This window comes from Mya arenaria, chromosome 7 (assembly GCF_026914265.1).
Source record: "Mya arenaria isolate MELC-2E11 chromosome 7, ASM2691426v1".
NCBI classification, from domain to species: Eukaryota; Metazoa; Mollusca; class Bivalvia; order Myida; family Myidae; genus Mya; species Mya arenaria.
Genome location: NC_069128.1, coordinates 32,709,338 through 32,727,918, shown reverse-complemented (window position 1 = coordinate 32,727,918; position 18,581 = coordinate 32,709,338). Strand labels below are relative to the sequence as shown.

At 37.9% G+C, this 18,581-nt stretch overlaps 2 protein-coding genes across 4 annotated transcripts; one reads left to right on the top strand and one right to left on the bottom strand.

Moving 5' to 3' along the window:
* Nucleotides 1-209: 209 nt before the first annotated feature.
* Nucleotides 210-12,744, top strand: LOC128240706 (leucine-rich repeat transmembrane protein FLRT1-like). Of its 2 annotated transcripts, none has more exons than XM_052957472.1 (3): nt 210-916; nt 11,037-11,093; nt 11,306-12,744. In XM_052957472.1, the coding sequence occupies exons 2-3, from the start codon at nt 11,037-11,039 to the stop codon at nt 12,092-12,094; spliced, it is 846 nt and encodes a 281-aa protein (XP_052813432.1). In that variant the 5' UTR covers nt 210-916; the 3' UTR covers nt 12,095-12,744. The 2 variants fall into 2 exon arrangements, with proteins under 2 accessions (XP_052813432.1, XP_052813431.1); XM_052957471.1 differs by lacking the exon at nt 210-916 and adding an exon at nt 9,982-10,133.
* On the bottom strand, nt 3,641-16,177 carry LOC128240707 (leucine-rich repeat transmembrane protein FLRT1-like). 2 transcript variants are annotated; one of them, XM_052957474.1, is made up of 3 exons: nt 15,469-16,177; nt 5,292-5,348; nt 3,641-5,079 (listed from the first exon to the last, which is right to left on the bottom strand). In XM_052957474.1, exons 2-3 carry the CDS (start codon nt 5,346-5,348, stop codon nt 4,291-4,293), a joined length of 846 nt encoding a protein of 281 aa, XP_052813434.1. In that variant the 5' UTR covers nt 15,469-16,177; the 3' UTR covers nt 3,641-4,290. The 2 variants fall into 2 exon arrangements, with proteins under 2 accessions (XP_052813434.1, XP_052813433.1); XM_052957473.1 differs by lacking the exon at nt 15,469-16,177 and adding an exon at nt 7,057-7,227.
* Nucleotides 16,178-18,581: the final 2,404 nt, after the last annotated feature.

Below are 18,581 nucleotides of genomic sequence, written 5' to 3'. Positions count from 1 at the left end.
AAAAGATGTCATTTTGGAATTGTATTGAAATCATTATAGGAAATGGAGAATTTGCTCTCTACGAGCAAATGCTCCATTTCCTACAGTGTTTTCAATAGCAATCAGTTATATAGAGAGACGCCCAAAAGCACTTCTGTGGAGGAAATGGTTAAGTGGTTAATTTATCTATTTCAACAAATTTATCTAAGCGTTATAATAAACAATTTCAAGAATTTAGCAAGCAGAGTTCATGGTCGTGTGTGTGAATTATTCATATTGATAATATTAATATGAACATAAATCTACTAAAATCATTTACGGATAAAACACTAGTTAGTAGGGATTGAAATAGTAGGGATTGAAATAAAAAGGTGATTCTCTTGGGATTCGAACCTACGTCGGAACGTTTAAATACCAAAATGTCAATAAGAGCGGGCGAGACGCTTACCCTACTGAGCTAACCGGGCTGAATACCTGTGGCCGACTTCATAAACATCTTATTTATAGCGAAAGGAAAACCTAGATTCGTTTCTGACTTGCATCGCAAAATGCAAATGCTACCAGAGTAGCAGACAACAAAGAATGATGTTTTTATCTGAAAGGAAATATTTATTTCAAACCTCAGCACAAGTACGTTCTACAATAGCGATCAACACCGACATGCCTTATTGTTTAGCTATCAAGTAGTTTTCCGACACTCTTCATGAGGTCAACACGGGGTCACCACGCAATCACAGCGTGATCGAGTGTAGGGATAAAGTTGTAAAAATCACCTTTCATCTCATTTCAGAAAATAAATCCGAAAAGAGTGTCTCCATAATGTACCGAAATAGTGTTTGAAAACTTAAACCAGTGAAAACGAAGACTTTTACCCTCCACTTCTGTAATATTTCAGAAGAACTCTTTCACCCGTTGCTGTTCGGTTAACCGTTGAGCGGTGAGTGTTTTCAGATCCCGCATATATACCTTAAGCAAGGGGCCCCTTGCTAAAAACGTTTAACTCCAGTATGTGCTCGACATTAATGGTGCATGGTTTTTCCGGTGACAGGATAAGTCGACTGGATGTGACACATATAATGTCACGTGTTTGCGGCGTTATATTTCAGTGTTGCAGTAACATATATCCGTCTGAAGTAAACATCACCTCCCTAAAAACAAAGAACTTGCTGTTGCGGTGTAAATATAATACCACAAACTATGATTTTTTGTATGTTTACTACAAGTATCGACTGTTAACAATTAGCGTCTGCTTTATTGTTAACGTAAACCGATGTTTGTAATGGTGTTAAAGCAATTTGGAACCGGATCATATTCGGTATCTGAAGTGGATCCAAGTGTTTTTGTAATTATTAATGTACTCGTGATGACGGTAAACGTTAAAATGTAAAGTTCAGTTCAAGTGTTTATTATTTAAGACGGAAAAACGATTTCTAAAAATGTATACGTATTTCTAAGAAGGTACATGTATACGGATTTCTTAGAAAGTGTGTGTTTACGGCAGTGGCTATGTTTATGGCCTTAAATGTTTTAACCTTCATCGAAACACCTCTTGAGGCATTGTAGATGATAACAATTGAACACCATTTAGAAAAGAAAGCATTTGCTCGTAATGAGCAAACAATGATTCACTTCAAGCCATTCATGGTATTTTCCTCTCCATTACATAGTATTCTTCTTTTCAACTGATGCTATTATAGCAGATGTATATGAAATATTGGTTTAAAACAAATGTATTTATTAAAATAACAGTATTAATATGCAAACACAATCGTAGCAATGGTAATCTTTTCAATCTAACGCGGTATACACTTTGCAAACAGTTTCGGTCTAGAGACTCGTCGTCTAATACCACTTTTTCACACTAACAGTACTGTTATAATCAAAACGGACATTTTTAAAGTCGTTTGCCTGCTACGGAAAGTGTCGTCTGTTCAATCAAGTCACCGACTGCTTCATTTTTTAATAATATCGTTCGATTTTCCTCAAGTATCTAACTACTTGGATCCAAATCACAGGCCGATTTACTATTTGTCTTAGCTTGCTCCAAGAGGTTAGAATAAACACAAGAGTCGCGAGTAGAATGCTAATGGTTAAAAGGGACTATACATTAACTTTTAGGTTGAAAACATGTGTTTGTGTTGTTAAGCAATTCAATAATGCGGATGTTTATTTTGGTAAGAAAATGCGCAGACAACCTATCTTTTCTTTTTTTGTGTTTTGCTGACAACCATTTCAATGCAAATATATGCTACAATATTTGAAAACATAATGGGCCAATAGTGGATCATTTCAACTCTACTGGTAGCAAAAGCGCTTTGTAATTCTCCTTCCATAGAGGAGTTTATACTTTTTTTCAAGGCTAAACATGAGAATACTGATAAAGAAGATTTTGCTCTGCCAGAAAACTTTTATGAAACAGTCAAGATATTCTCAACTCTACAATCACTGGGTTAGAAATGACCTCTCACATATCAAAACTTAAAACTTCCAAGTCCCCTAGCCAATCCGAAAGTGTACTCAATTTATTAAAGCTACAGAGACAGTATTCCTACGCTCTTTAAAACCGTTCTTAACACAGGTCAACTTCCAGAAAGTTGGTAAGAAGGCTACATTATTACAATATACAAAAATAAGGGTTCACCGAGCAGACCAGAAAACTACAGACCAATCACACTTCTAAGCTGCGTAGGAAGGCTATTTACCTCAATTTTTTAATTCCAAAATCTTGAGGAATTCGAGATACTGAACAAAAATCAAGCAGGCTTCCGTAAAGGTACTCAACCACATATCGCCTATTTCTTCTACACTCAGTAATTGAAATCCTCAAGAAATCAAAACAGAAGCTTTATTGTACATTAATTGATTTTGCTATGGCATTTGATTCTGTTTGGTGCATTGGTTTGTGGCTACATTCTACTGAGTACTTCAATAAACGGTAAATTCAGTCAGTTTTATGATAATACTGTTAACCCTAGATATACTCGAGTGGTGTTGACTTACTAGACACAAGTGGTCCCTGGTATAAAGTTTTAAGCTGTTTAATAATGTACATGCATTTATTGTGGAAATCACACTTTATCTTGTCACATTTGCTTTGATGTCTCATCTGATCACGGAAAAGAATCCCCCAAATTAAACTTGACTTACCTTAAGTCCTTAAGTTGGCGTTTGTTTTGGGATTGTTTGTTTGTTGTTTGTTTTGGTCAGATATTATCTCGTTTCATTAATTCCTCCTACCCATACATCTTACATTTTTTCTTAAAATTAGAGATTTAGATCATATAGTAGTGACTAGTGTACGTTGAGGACTTGCAAGATTGGATAATGTTTGCATTCTTGAATCAAACTTAAGAGTAAATATGGACGCCCCTATAAACCGGTTTAAAATAATCTCCAGTGGCATATTTGCCACTGACCGTTCCAATGCGGTACTCCTACCTGCAACCTAGATTTTTGTATGTGATTGTCCATGTATGTATTTTTTAAGTAGCGTGTGTTCGGAATCGCGTGCGTGCGTGTGTAAGTGTGCACTGATTGGGTGACTGATTGTGTTATATGTGGTATGTCCTGCAATACTCTCTCTTATCTTCTTCCATGGGCACGTCCGTTGCTGGTATAAACACATTTTTTTTCTGTACAAATGCTATACAACACACTAAAATGAAAATGCATTTTTTATTTGAGAAAAGATCCAACAACAAACGTCAATATAAAAGCTCCAGTTATATTTTTAAAACGAATGCAATTTGATATGCGTTGGCAAAGTTAAGGTTCGTATACACTTATGAATGTGAAATATTAAAATATCTAGCGCATGAAGGTCCAGGCCGACCATTTCTCCAGATTTATCCGGAGATCTTCGGATTTTTTCGGGTTTACAAATACTCTCTAAATCCGTTGTTTTGTATTGTCAAACAACATGTATCACAATAAGACGCCGTGTCACACTCATTGAAAATTTCATCATAGTTTCTTCTGTAACACGCATATCCGCCAAAACCTTCGGATTTTTCATGGTCCAATTATGGTCACCCTGAAGGTCTTTATTATTGCTGCTTCTTTGATTGTTACCGTTTGACCGGTTACACCATAGTGTTGTACGCCTTCTGGCGCCTCTGTATCAGATGACTATTGAAAACATTTTGGGTATTGAAACATTTGCCTATGCTGAACAAAACTCCATTTTCCAAACTGTGTGCAACAACATTCAACAAGAAAACGTAATAGTCATCATATATTTTCATTGCGAAAGAAACTAAAAATATAGGGAGTAAAGGGTAACATCAATTGGTAGATCGGGTATCGGCCGTTCTACAAATTAATAAACGCGGCAACATCGGACAAAAGTTCTCGGCATTTTTTATTTAGCTGTATAAGCTGCTGCTGAGATTGGTATTGCACCCTATTCACACTCAGTACTTTCAGATTGCGCAGAAAACAGACAGACGATGGTATGCCCCCTGTAAATGCCCCAGATATACGAAGCTCTGTAAGTTCTCCAAAGCCATTGAAGGAGTCAAGCGGCAAGCGGTGAAATGGCATGTTATCTATACCCAGATACGATAGATGACGCAAGTTGTTGACACCGTAAGGCCATGACGTAAGATTCACAGCAAACACCGCAAAATGTTTCAGTGACGGACTCATTAAAGTTGTCACCAGGGGGTCAATGTTTGTGATCGGATTTGCTTGCATGTGTAGCCGCTCAAGTCGTGTTAGTTTTGTAAGCGCCGCTGGGAGTTCTGTGAACCTGTTGTCTTGTAGCTGAAGATCAACAATGGCGTTTTCTATACCAGCAAAGGCATCAATGTCCATTTTGTACAATTTGTTGCTTTGAAATAAAATAGTTATTCTTTTAGCGCAGGTTGTGTTGATATGCCTGAAGGCATTTGCCGGCAGAACTGTTAGGTCGTTGGCAGGAAGTAAAATTGTTAAATTGTCTGTATGTGTCGTAGTCGGTGTAAACGTCGGTACTTCGGTTAGGTGGCTACTGTGACAGAGAATATGGTCGACTGTACAATTGCATGGGTCAGGCGCCATACATTTATCCAGGATTATACCAGCAGAAGACATTACGGCTGCGGTAGTCAGAATGAATTGCTGAAAAAAACATCAGTCATAAGTATAACACAGATGTATTTCATCAATGTAAAGTAATAAGCTTTGATAATTTGAATCAGATGCGCATAATGCCGTATGTTTTAAATACAAAAGTGACGTATATGCGGTTTTCGTTCCAAAAGACGTAAGTGTTAGTTTCTCAAAAGGTCATTCACGTATTAAGTGTAATACGCCGACGATTTAGTACTTACCAGCCAAAGACAGGTTGAAAGTCCTTTTCCCATGATCAAATGACTTCCAGTCTTCATCTAAAATTATAGAATATTACGGTTTTTATTAGCACGTACTGCGTGACAAATACCATAAAGTGCCTCGTCATCAACTCAAGTCAGCCTGTGAACAAAGGTCACCTGGTGGAAACCGAACAACTGACCTTTTTCACTGGTGACCTTTGTTCAAGCGCTCCATTTCAGATAAAATACATTAAATCCAAATGTTGAATGATCATTATAAAATTAAGATTAGGTAGTTCGTATGACTGAATACTCAATTATTATGTATATCTACATCAATGTGTTAAATAAGTAATTAAATATTGGAAAACTCAGCTGCGGTTGTTAATTTCAATCAAGAGAGGTACATATAATGATGACACACGTTTCAGTAACTTGTTCTAAATTTTAATATGAAGATAAACTGATTTGGTTACTTGTGTGTTATCTTTCTGTATGAGTTCTTGCTTTGTTAGGTTCTCCGTGTATTAACCATTAACTCTGTTTGCAAAACATACCAAATTTAATCCCTGTGAATTAATGGGATACACAGTCAAAGTACTCATCTTTGTTATGTATATTCATTACAGATATCATCGATCTCAATAGAAACAAAACTAACCACACCAAAACTCAAGAACAACTAATATCTTAACATCAGCACTGAAACCCAGTCTCCTAAACCCATCACTATATGCACGTAGTAAACCTTTATGCTGAAAGGTGTCGTGTGCAAAACAACGAGCACGAACCTGTTGACTGCGCGAACAACCTTAACTTTGAACAAACACAGTCCATCTTATGTTGCCAATACTGATTTAACTATTTTAAGAACATGTTATGTTCGTTTTAGAAATGGAATGATTACAATAATCTTAATATGTCTATATCTAAGTAAAACTATAGAAATTGCTCACTCTCCTAAAATTAGATTAGCCTAGATTGTAGTATTTAAATAAATTCGTAATGGTATTTTTTAGCTGTGTTGTTAAATTTGGTGTCGTTTAATAAAGCTGAAAGATGCCACATAACGGACAGTAATAACGGTGTGATGGATCACCGACGCCACATGTTAAAATACATAAGGATCCTTCTTTTTGACTAGTGTTTTATATCATCGATTCAGGCCAATTGTTCGGTTAAGTGAGTTTGCCATGAGAGAACTGTTCACATAGAGAGCTAATTTTTCGTCTGGTAAACATAAACGAAGAGCTTAGGATAAAATCATCAGTCATAGGGATGATATAATTTTACAAGGTTTCAGAGAATCCAAGAATGTCAAACATAAACAATAAAAATGCTGTCCTTTGCCTAGATATTTATCCTTCTTTGCATCAGGTTATTTCATTGTGAATGAGTGCAGCAATTCCATGTGAAACAACCTATATAATGGTTTGTTTTCTACGCATTACGCATTTAAGTCCGTCCACTGATTGAAAGAGGACAATGACAATGTCCAGGAATAAAAACAATATCGTACTACGTTTTAGGTATATAATAAAGTCGCAATTTTTTATTGATGGGACAACTTTTATCAGACCGGATTACCCGACGTTCAATTTATAGTATATCTAGTCCCACAACTTTGGCACATAAGTACAAAGCAAACAATAAATATGTTGTATAATGTTTTCTATGTTTCTGATTATAGCATGCAGTTGACCTAATCGATTTTGAAAATATGTTTATTATAACGTTAATGTGCCAAAATCTCTGTGATCGCCTTACATCAAAAGAGACTCACCTTTGTTTAATTATTCCCGACTAACTTTTTCGGCCGGTAGTTTATGTATGAGATGCACTGCAGATGAAAAAGTATTCTACACTCGTTAATCATGTTAATCATTTTGTAATAGTTTACCTAACCGTGCTATGTGACATATAAGAACAAGCCACATTGCAGTTTACTCACGAACATTATACATTAATTAGTATTAAAGCGACTTTATTTACATTTCTAAACAAAGTGGATACGGGTCAGACAGCAAGTAACTCGTTGTGAGATCTATAGCAAAACTGTTTTACATTGTTTAACCCATTATGAAGAGCCTCTTACAAGGTTTAAAATTCAAGCAGACGACAATGCCAGCAGGCCACAATCATGACAACGTTATGCAGGCAAGATGAATCTCAAAGCACTTTACATCACATTATACATAAGTTTTACATTTATACTTGAAAAAATCTTAAAAAATACTGATTAATCTCCGTATATTCTTTTCTATCGATACTTCTTGTTTTTATTTGACATTTTATAAACAGTATTTGTTTGCAAACTTGCATATGAAGTCTTTCCAGTTCAAATGCTTCATTTATGCCCCAAACATCGCAAGTAATAAGCTCCATCAGCTTGTCGAACACATTTTGTATGCATGGCATACTGACATATTTGGCAAAATAAACATGTTATATAAATAATCTATAAATAGCGGCCAATGCCTGTCGTGCCCTTGATGGCTGCTCTGCAGTTGCTCTGGCTTCAGACAAGCCATTGAGTACATTTGATAATTGGCGAAAACAGCATATTTTTAATATGACTATGTTTTACATGTAATTTACAACTGGATTTGCTGGATCACTGATGTTGTGGAGCAGTCGGACGGGGATACCTTTTTATTTACACTGTTCGTCTAATAGGGTGTTGATGGGATAAGAGTGAGGTTGGGCGCCCTTAAACCGGTTTAAACCCCCAGCGGCATGTTTGCCACTGACCGTTCCAAGGCGGTACTCCTATCTTCACCCTAGATTTATGTATGTTTTGTCCATGTGTGTGTCTTCTTTATGTAGCGTGTGTTTGGGCTCGTGTGTACGTGTGCGTGGATGTGTGTATGTGTGTGTAACTTTGCTGATTGGGTGGCTGTTTTGTGTTGTATGTGGTGTGTCCTGCAAGAACTTTCTATCTACTAACCATAAAGTATTTCTTATGTTGTATTGGAAGAAGTCCTAACTTACATGCGTTATTTTAGAGATTTAAACCGGTCATCACGGCGAATCACCGGGAAAACATTTTCGGATTGTTTTTCGAATCTGGTTCCGTTACAATTTCGGTTTCAATTTAATTACTTTACTATTGTTACTTAGTCAGCGCTAAGTAAAATATGTGTAAATGATACATTTTTAAATGGTTGTTCAATACAAGTCTTACTGTGCAAATACCTGAAACAGTTTGTATGCACTGACAGATAACCTTGATATGACAATGTGGTTGTCCTTGTAATACTGTTCTGCATTCTATAAGCCACCGTTTAGTTAAACGTCCCGGAGGCTCAGACCATTGGCTTTAGGAAGGTTGTCCTGGTGCACACAAAATTAGTTAAATTAAAACTGGTAGCTATCTGGTATATACTCGACATTAAAGGGTAGTGCTATATTTGGTTGATCCGATGTCTGGATAATTCGTCTAGATGTGATATAATCTCATGTGTTTGCGGCGTTAACATGTCAGTGTTGCAGCAACATATCCGTCTCAAATAAACACCACATCCCGTAAAACAAAGAACTTGCGGTTGTGTCGTAAATATAAAACCACAAACTATGATTTTATCTATACTAAAAGTATCGTCTGTAAATAATTAGCCTATGATTTATTTTTAACGTTATGTGATGTTGTTGTTTTAAGTTGCTGACTGTTGTGTTGGTGTTAAAGCAACCGGATCGTATTCGGCATCTGAAGTGGGTCCATGTTATTTGTAGTTTTCAACGTTGTAAGCGGTCTAATGGTTAACGGTAAAACTTAAGATTTATATCAAGTGTGCATTCATTGAGACGGTATAATGATTTCTAAGAAGGTATACGAATATCTAAGAAGGTATAAATAATTCTAAGAAAGTATAAGGATTTCTAAGAACGTGTGTGTCTACCGCAGTAGCTATGTTCATGACCTTAAATCGTGGACCCCATCGAAACACTTTTTGATGCGTATGTAGCAGATTGAACACTAATATTGTTCTATTGGTAGTATAACTTATAAACTGTTAACAATGTTTTGAAAATGTGTACAGTGGTCGAAACATTTATACATACATTAACACTTAATAGCACAGAGAACTACAGTACCATTTCATTCATATTTTCATTATAAGAGAATATAGTATATAACTTATAACTATTAATTACATGTATTGCACATACTATTTTTGAAAATATGAATGTACACAAGTATGCTCAATGGCTAGCTATACGATGATAAAGGTATTAGTCAGTAAGTTGTAATAATATATTAAACGTCTGTGTCATATAGTTGGTGTCCATTCAAAATGACGTAACTTCCGCTTTAACAAGCGGGAGTTACGTCATTTTGAATGGATACCAAAGATATACTGAATACACACTGTTCTATTTCTTTGTATGTGCGCATTTCATGAAGAAAGACGGTCAATCATGCTTACACACACATGTATTAAGCGGTCACTTAACAATGATTCATTTGTGGTTTGTAATACAGGTGGTCACTGAATGCAGAACGAAAGTAATACAAAAAGCTCTCACTAGAGCTATCTGCACAACGTTCGTTCTGCATTTAGCGACCACCTTCTTATAATATTATATGATATTTTATTAGATGTCTCCAAAGACAGGTTTAAATGTGTAAATAACTGATACAGGTGACTCACTATATAGACGGTAATTTATTCAGCGTGTCATGAACAAAAAACCTGCAGCCAAATCATCTGTCAACAATTCAACCTCTGAACGTCGAGTGTATTACGAGCTTGTACGCTAATTACAACGATTGTCATAGTGTGCACGCTAATAAGACATACAATATATTGCTTTTAAGGATAACTTTTAGTTGAAATTTATATCATGGACGTTAGGAAGGTGATTATGAAGTTTAAGAAGTTTATTATTAATAAGTTTATATTTGGTAGATAATAATACTGAATTATAAAGTTTATGAAGTTTATGATTATCAATGTTTATATTAGGTAGGTGATTACACAGATTTATAAAGTTTATGAAGATTATGATTGACACAGTTTATATAAGGTAGCTTATTACACTGATTTATACAGTTTATGAAGTTAACGATAGACAAAGTTTATATTAGGTAGCTTATTACAATAATGTATAAAGTTTATATTAGTAGGTAGGTGATTACACTAGTTTATGATTTGTATCACGTTTATGATTGTCAAAGTTTATATTAGGTAGATGACAACACTGATTTATGCAGTTTGTGATTTACAGAGTTTTTATTATGTATGTGATAACACTGAATTACGACGGTTATGGGGTCACTGATTAACAAAGTTTATGTAATAGTTAGTGTCTAATAAGATACAAATTCATGAATTAAGTTGCCAATCAAGAGCGCTTCACTTTGACAACTTAATTCATGAATTTGTGTCTTATTAGACACTAACCGTTTTAGTGTTAACCCGAATCCGTATTTCAATCACCAAATGAAATTAACAACCGCAGCTGAGTTTTCCAATATTTAATTACTTATTTAACACATTGATGTAGATATAGATAATAATTGAGTATTCAGTCATACGAACTACCTAATCTTAATTTTATAATGATCATTCAACATTTGGATTTAATGTATTTTATCTGAAATGGAGCGCTTGAACAAAGGTCACCAGTGAAAAAGGTCAGTTGTTCGGTTTCCACCAGGTGACCTTTGTTCACAGGCTGACTTGAGTTGATGACGAGGCACTTTATGGTATTTGTCACGCAGTACGTGCTAATAAAAACCGTAATATTCTATAATTTTAGATGAAGACTGGAAGTCATTTGATCATGGGAAAAGGACTTTCAACCTGTCTTTGGCTGGTAAGTACTAAATCGTCGGCGTATTACACTTAATACGTGAATGACCTTTTGAGAAACTAACACTTACGTCTTTTGGAACGAAAACCGCATATACGTCACTTTTGTATTTAAAACATACGGCATTATGCGCATCTGATTCAAATTATCAAAGCTTATTACTTTACATTGATGAAATACATCTGTGTTATACTTATGACTGATGTTTTTTTCAGCAATTCATTCTGACTACCGCAGCCGTAATGTCTTCTGCTGGTATAATCCTGGATAAATGTATGGCGCCTGACCCATGCAATTGTACAGTCGACCATATTCTCTGTCACAGTAGCCACCTAACCGAAGTACCGACGTTTACACCGACTACGACACATACAGACAATTTAACAATTTTACTTCCTGCCAACGACCTAACAGTTCTGCCGGCAAATGCCTTCAGGCATATCAACACAACCTGCGCTAAAAGAATAACTATTTTATTTCAAAGCAACAAATTGTACAAAATGGACATTGATGCCTTTGCTGGTATAGAAAACGCCATTGTTGATCTTCAGCTACAAGACAACAGGTTCACAGAACTCCCAGCGGCGCTTACAAAACTAACACGACTTGAGCGGCTACACATGCAAGCAAATCCGATCACAAACATTGACCCCCTGGTGACAACTTTAATGAGTCCGTCACTGAAACATTTTGCGGTGTTTGCTGTGAATCTTACGTCATGGCCTTACGGTGTCAACAACTTGCGTCATCTATCGTATCTGGGTATAGATAACATGCCATTTCACCGCTTGCCGCTTGACTCCTTCAATGGCTTTGGAGAACTTACAGAGCTTCGTATATCTGGGGCATTTACAGGGGGCATACCATCGTCTGTCTGTTTTCTGCGCAATCTGAAAGTACTGAGTGTGAATAGGGTGCAATACCAATCTCAGCAGCAGCTTATACAGCTAAATAAAAAATGCCGAGAACTTTTGTCCGATGTTGCCGCGTTTATTAATTTGTAGAACGGCCGATACCCGATCTACCAATTGATGTTACCCTTTACTCCCTATATTTTTAGTTTCTTTCGCAATGAAAATATATGATGACTATTACGTTTTCTTGTTGAATGTTGTTGCACACAGTTTGGAAAATGGAGTTTTGTTCAGCATAGGCAAATGTTTCAATACCCAAAATGTTTTCAATAGTCATCTGATACAGAGGCGCCAGAAGGCGTACAACACTATGGTGTAACCGGTCAAACGGTAACAATCAAAGAAGCAGCAATAATAAAGACCTTCAGGGTGACCATAATTGGACCATGAAAAATCCGAAGGTTTTGGCGGATATGCGTGTTACAGAAGAAACTATGATGAAATTTTCAATGAGTGTGACACGGCGTCTTATTGTGATACATGTTGTTTGACAATACAAAACAACGGATTTAGAGAGTATTTGTAAACCCGAAAAAATCCGAAGATCTCCGGATAAATCTGGAGAAATGGTCGGCCTGGACCTTCATGCGCTAGATATTTTAATATTTCACATTCATAAGTGTATACGAACCTTAACTTTGCCAACGCATATCAAATTGCATTCGTTTTAAAAATATAACTGGAGCTTTTATATTGACGTTTGTTGTTGGATCTTTTCTCAAATAAAAAATGCATTTTCATTTTAGTGTGTTGTATAGCATTTGTACAGAAAAAAAATGTGTTTATACCAGCAACGGACGTGCCCATGGAAGAAGATAAGAGAGAGTATTGCAGGACATACCACATATAACACAATCAGTCACCCAATCAGTGCACACTTACACACGCACGCACGCGATTCCGAACACACGCTACTTAAAAAATACATACATGGACAATCACATACAAAAATCTAGGTTGCAGGTAGGAGTACCGCATTGGAACGGTCAGTGGCAAATATGCCACTGGAGATTATTTTAAACCGGTTTATAGGGGCGTCCATATTTACTCTTAAGTTTGATTCAAGAATGCAAACATTATCCAATCTTGCAAGTCCTCAACGTACACTAGTCACTACTATATGATCTAAATCTCTAATTTTAAGAAAAAATGTAAGATGTATGGGTAGGAGGAATTAATGAAACGAGATAATATCTGACCAAAACAAACAACAAACAAACAATCCCAAAACAAACGCCAACTTAAGGACTTAAGGTAAGTCAAGTTTAATTTGGGGGATTCTTTTCCGTGATCAGATGAGACATCAAAGCAAATGTGACAAGATAAAGTGTGATTTCCACAATAAATGCATGTACATTATTAAACAGCTTAAAACTTTATACCAGGGACCACTTGTGTCTAGTAAGTCAACACCACTCGAGTATATCTAGGGTTAACAGTATTATCATAAAACTGACTGAATTTACCGTTTATTGAAGTACTCAGTAGAATGTAGCCACAAACCAATGCACCAAACAGAATCAAATGCCATAGCAAAATCAATTAATATACAATAAAGCTTCTGTTTTGATTTCTTGAGGATTTCAATTACTGAGTGTAGAAGAAATAGGCGATATGTGGTTGAGTACCTTTACGGAAGCCTGCTTGATTTTTGTTCAGTATCTCGAATTCCTCAAGATTTTGGAATTAAAAAATTGAGGTAAATAGCCTTCCTACGCAGCTTAGAAGTGTGATTGGTCTGTAGTTTTCTGGTCTGCTCGGTGAACCCTTATTTTTGTATATTGTAATAATGTAGCCTTCTTACCAACTTTCTGGAAGTTGACCTGTGTTAAGAACGGTTTTAAAGAGCGTAGGAATACTGTCTCTGTAGCTTTAATAAATTGAGTACACTTTCGGATTGGCTAGGGGACTTGGAAGTTTTAAGTTTTGATATGTGAGAGGTCATTTCTAACCCAGTGATTGTAGAGTTGAGAATATCTTGACTGTTTCATAAAAGTTTTCTGGCAGAGCAAAATCTTCTTTATCAGTATTCTCATGTTTAGCCTTGAAAAAAAGTATAAACTCCTCTATGGAAGGAGAATTACAAAGCGCTTTTGCTACCAGTAGAGTTGAAATGATCCACTATTGGCCCATTATGTTTTCAAATATTGTAGCATATATTTGCATTGAAATGGTTGTCAGCAAAACACAAAAAAAGAAAAGATAGGTTGTCTGCGCATTTTCTTACCAAAATAAACATCCGCATTATTGAATTGCTTAACAACACAAACACATGTTTTCAACCTAAAAGTTAATGTATAGTCCCTTTTAACCATTAGCATTCTACTCGCGACTCTTGTGTTTATTCTAACCTCTTGGAGCAAGCTAAGACAAATAGTAAATCGGCCTGTGATTTGGATCCAAGTAGTTAGATACTTGAGGAAAATCGAACGATATTATTAAAAAATGAAGCAGTCGGTGACTTGATTGAACAGACGACACTTTCCGTAGCAGGCAAACGACTTTAAAAATGTCCGTTTTGATTATAACAGTACTGTTAGTGTGAAAAAGTGGTATTAGACGACGAGTCTCTAGACCGAAACTGTTTGCAAAGTGTATACCGCGTTAGATTGAAAAGATTACCATTGCTACGATTGTGTTTGCATATTAATACTGTTATTTTAATAAATACATTTGTTTTAAACCAATATTTCATATACATCTGCTATAATAGCATCAGTTGAAAAGAAGAATACTATGTAATGGAGAGGAAAATACCATGAATGGCTTGAAGTGAATCATTGTTTGCTCATTACGAGCAAATGCTTTCTTTTCTAAATGGTGTTCAATTGTTATCATCTACAATGCCTCAAGAGGTGTTTCGATGAAGGTTAAAACATTTAAGGCCATAAACATAGCCACTGCCGTAAACACACACTTTCTAAGAAATCCGTATACATGTACCTTCTTAGAAATACGTATACATTTTTAGAAATCGTTTTTCCGTCTTAAATAATAAACACTTGAACTGAACTTTACATTTTAACGTTTACCGTCATCACGAGTACATTAATAATTACAAAAACACTTGGATCCACTTCAGATACCGAATATGATCCGGTTCCAAATTGCTTTAACACCATTACAAACATCGGTTTACGTTAACAATAAAGCAGACGCTAATTGTTAACAGTCGATACTTGTAGTAAACATACAAAAAATCATAGTTTGTGGTATTATATTTACACCGCAACAGCAAGTTCTTTGTTTTTAGGGAGGTGATGTTTACTTCAGACGGATATATGTTACTGCAACACTGAAATATAACGCCGCAAACACGTGACATTATATGTGTCACATCCAGTCGACTTATCCTGTCACCGGAAAAACCATGCACCATTAATGTCGAGCACATACTGGAGTTAAACGTTTTTAGCAAGGGGCCCCTTGCTTAAGGTATATATGCGGGATCTGAAAACACTCACCGCTCAACGGTTAACCGAACAGCAACGGGTGAAAGAGTTCTTCTGAAATATTACAGAAGTGGAGGGTAAAAGTCTTCGTTTTCACTGGTTTAAGTTTTCAAACACTATTTCGGTACATTATGGAGACACTCTTTTCGGATTTATTTTCTGAAATGAGATGAAAGGTGATTTTTACAACTTTATCCCTACACTCGATCACGCTGTGATTGCGTGGTGACCCCGTGTTGACCTCATGAAGAGTGTCGGAAAACTACTTGATAGCTAAACAATAAGGCATGTCGGTGTTGATCGCTATTGTAGAACGTACTTGTGCTGAGGTTTGAAATAAATATTTCCTTTCAGATAAAAACATCATTCTTTGTTGTCTGCTACTCTGGTAGCATTTGCATTTTGCGATGCAAGTCAGAAACGAATCTAGGTTTTCCTTTCGCTATAAATAAGATGTTTATGAAGTCGGCCACAGGTATTCAGCCCGGTTAGCTCAGTAGGGTAAGCGTCTCGCCCGCTCTTATTGACATTTTGGTATTTAAACGTTCCGACGTAGGTTCGAATCCCAAGAGAATCACCTTTTTATTTCAATCCCTACTATTTCAATCCCTACTAACTAGTGTTTTATCCGTAAATGATTTTAGTAGATTTATGTTCATATTAATATTATCAATATGAATAATTCACACACACGACCATGAACTCTGCTTGCTAAATTCTTGAAATTGTTTATTATAACGCTTAGATAAATTTGTTGAAATAGATAAATTAACCACTTAACCATTTCCTCCACAGAAGTGCTTTTGGGCGTCTCTCTATATAACTGATTGCTATTGAAAACACTGTAGGAAATGGAGCATTTGCTCGTAGAGAGCAAATTCTCCATTTCCTATAATGATTTCAATACAATTCCAAAATGACATCTTTTTTCGCCTAGATTTTTCATATTTTCATCAGATTATTTTCTTGTGGATGAGTCTAAAAAGATCATGTGGAGGAAAGATTTAACAGGTACCTCAAGAAACCATTTAGACAAGTTTGACAATACCTTCTGATTACTATATATTTATCTTAAGTTTATTTATACGTTTCGAGTTGTTTTAGTGGTTTCATAATTTACTTATCTCATCGACTTATCTCTTGGATTATAGGGGGTCAAAATTTGTTCAAACCATACTGTCTTGACTGTAAGTCCCTTGCTGACAGCAATTTCAATGCTTTGATTTATTAAACTGTTGGTGTTTCAACCAGGACAACCTATCATTATGTCAATGTCCTGAACGGTGGATTTGAGAATACAGAACAGATTTACAAGGAACACTACATCATCACTTCAAGGTCTTCATGTTGGGTCATACCAACTGTGTTAGGTCTTTGTACAGTAAGACATGTATTGAACGGCCATCAGTTAGGATATTATATCAACTATTAATGTAAGATAGTCGCCTAACGCAGATCTAACGTAACTTGCTTTCTGCATTATAAACTAACGGCGTATAGACAACAAATTCCTCAAGTCTGAGTGGTCGCTATCTTGTATCATGTCTCTTCAGTTATAATGAAATAGAACAATTACATAATCTGGATAATATTACACTGGTTATGATGTCGGGCTTGTTTGAGTGGTCGCCCAATGCAGGTTTTACTGTATCGTCGTAAATGCGTGTTTGTTTAAGGGACAATCCATCCTGTCTGCATAACGCTGCTTTTATTGTGTCCGTTTGGTTTTGTCGTCTGCTTTATTTATTAACCCTTTCGGCGCCATAGGCTGTATCTGATGGTACATCTGTAACCATCTGTATGTCATCTGTATCCGCTTCCCTATCTCTGGGACGTCCAAGTAGCCCAAACGTTGGCAAAAACGGACGTAAACAGCAAAAACAAAACAAACAAAAAACACACTTATTCAAGGTTATAACACGACTTTGCATAGCCCGGGAGGCTTCTGCTCGGCCGAGATACCTTCCCGGGCTCATACATCGGGCATCTGACTGCCTGCCTGCCTAGTACTATCGCGTCGTCCCCTAGCCCGGGAGGCCACCGCTCGTCAGAGATACCTACCCGGGCTCACACCGTGCCACTGCCTGCCTGCCTAGTACTATCGCGTCGTCCCCATGCTAGCCCGGGAGGTTTCTGCTCGGCAGAGTGACCTTCCCGGGCTCACACCGGGCCACTGCCTGCCTACCTGCCAGCACGGTACGGGGACCCGGCCAAGACCAGGAGCTTTACGACGGTACCACAGCTAGCAGGCAGGCGCCACCGCGAGAAGCCCGGCCGCCGAGCCTGCCTGCCTGGCGCGAGACGAGAAGCCCGGCCGACGCTCGGCTACGTGTCGTGCTCGCCTCTCGCGAGCTTCCAGACGTCGTCCCCACATAGGTATGGAATGACAACTTGGTTGTGGGTCGGCCACTTCGACTTTAACTTTTATTTTTTCTACACTTTTGCGCGCTGGCCGGGCTCTCGGTGAGCCTGTCTGCCTGCCTGCCTGCCTAGTACTATCGCGTCGTCCCCATAGCCCGGGAGGCTTCTGCTCGACCGAGATACCTTCCCGGGCTCACTCATCGGGCCTCTGCCTGCCTGCCTAGTACTATCGCGTCGTCCCCTAGCCAGGGAGCCCTCCGCTCGGCAGAGATACCTACCCGGGCTCACACCGGGCCACTGCCTGCCTGCCTGCCAGCACGGTACGGGGACCCGGCCAAGACCAGGAGCTTTACGACGGTACCACAGCTCGCAGGCAGGCGGCCACCGCGAGAAGCCCGGCCGCCGAGCCTGCCTGCCTGCCTGTGTGCCTGGCGCGAGGCGAGAAGCCCGGCCGACGCTTGGCTACGTGTCCGTGCTCGCCTCCCGCGAGCTTCCAGAGGTCGTCCCCACATAGGTATGGAATGACAACTTGGTTGTGGGTCGGCCACTTCGACTTTAACTTTTTTTCTACACTTGCGCGCTGGCCGGGCTCTCGGCGAGCCTGCCTGCCTGCCTGCTGCCTCGACAGCACGGGGACCCGGCCAAGACCAGTAGTTTCCAGCGGTACCTGGAACGTCGAGGGCGTCCCGGAGCAACACGCGGACGAAGACCGGGCATTCGCCAAGCGCAAGGCGCGCGCGCCTCTCGGCGAGTCTGCCTGCCTG

Excerpts from the sequence above, each read along its gene's own strand:
- LOC128240706 (XM_052957471.1), top strand. Across the intron at positions 11,094-11,305 it reads TTTCAACCTGTCTTTGGCTG|CAATTCATTCTGACTACCGC; the intron begins GTAAGTACTAAA and ends TGTTTTTTTCAG.
- LOC128240707 (XM_052957474.1), bottom strand. The coding sequence starts at position 5,348 with ATGAAGACTGGAAGTCATTTGATCATGGGAAAAGGACTTTCAACCTGT. Across the intron at positions 5,080-5,291 it reads TTTCAACCTGTCTTTGGCTG|CAATTCATTCTGACTACCGC; the intron begins GTAAGTACTAAA and ends TGTTTTTTTCAG.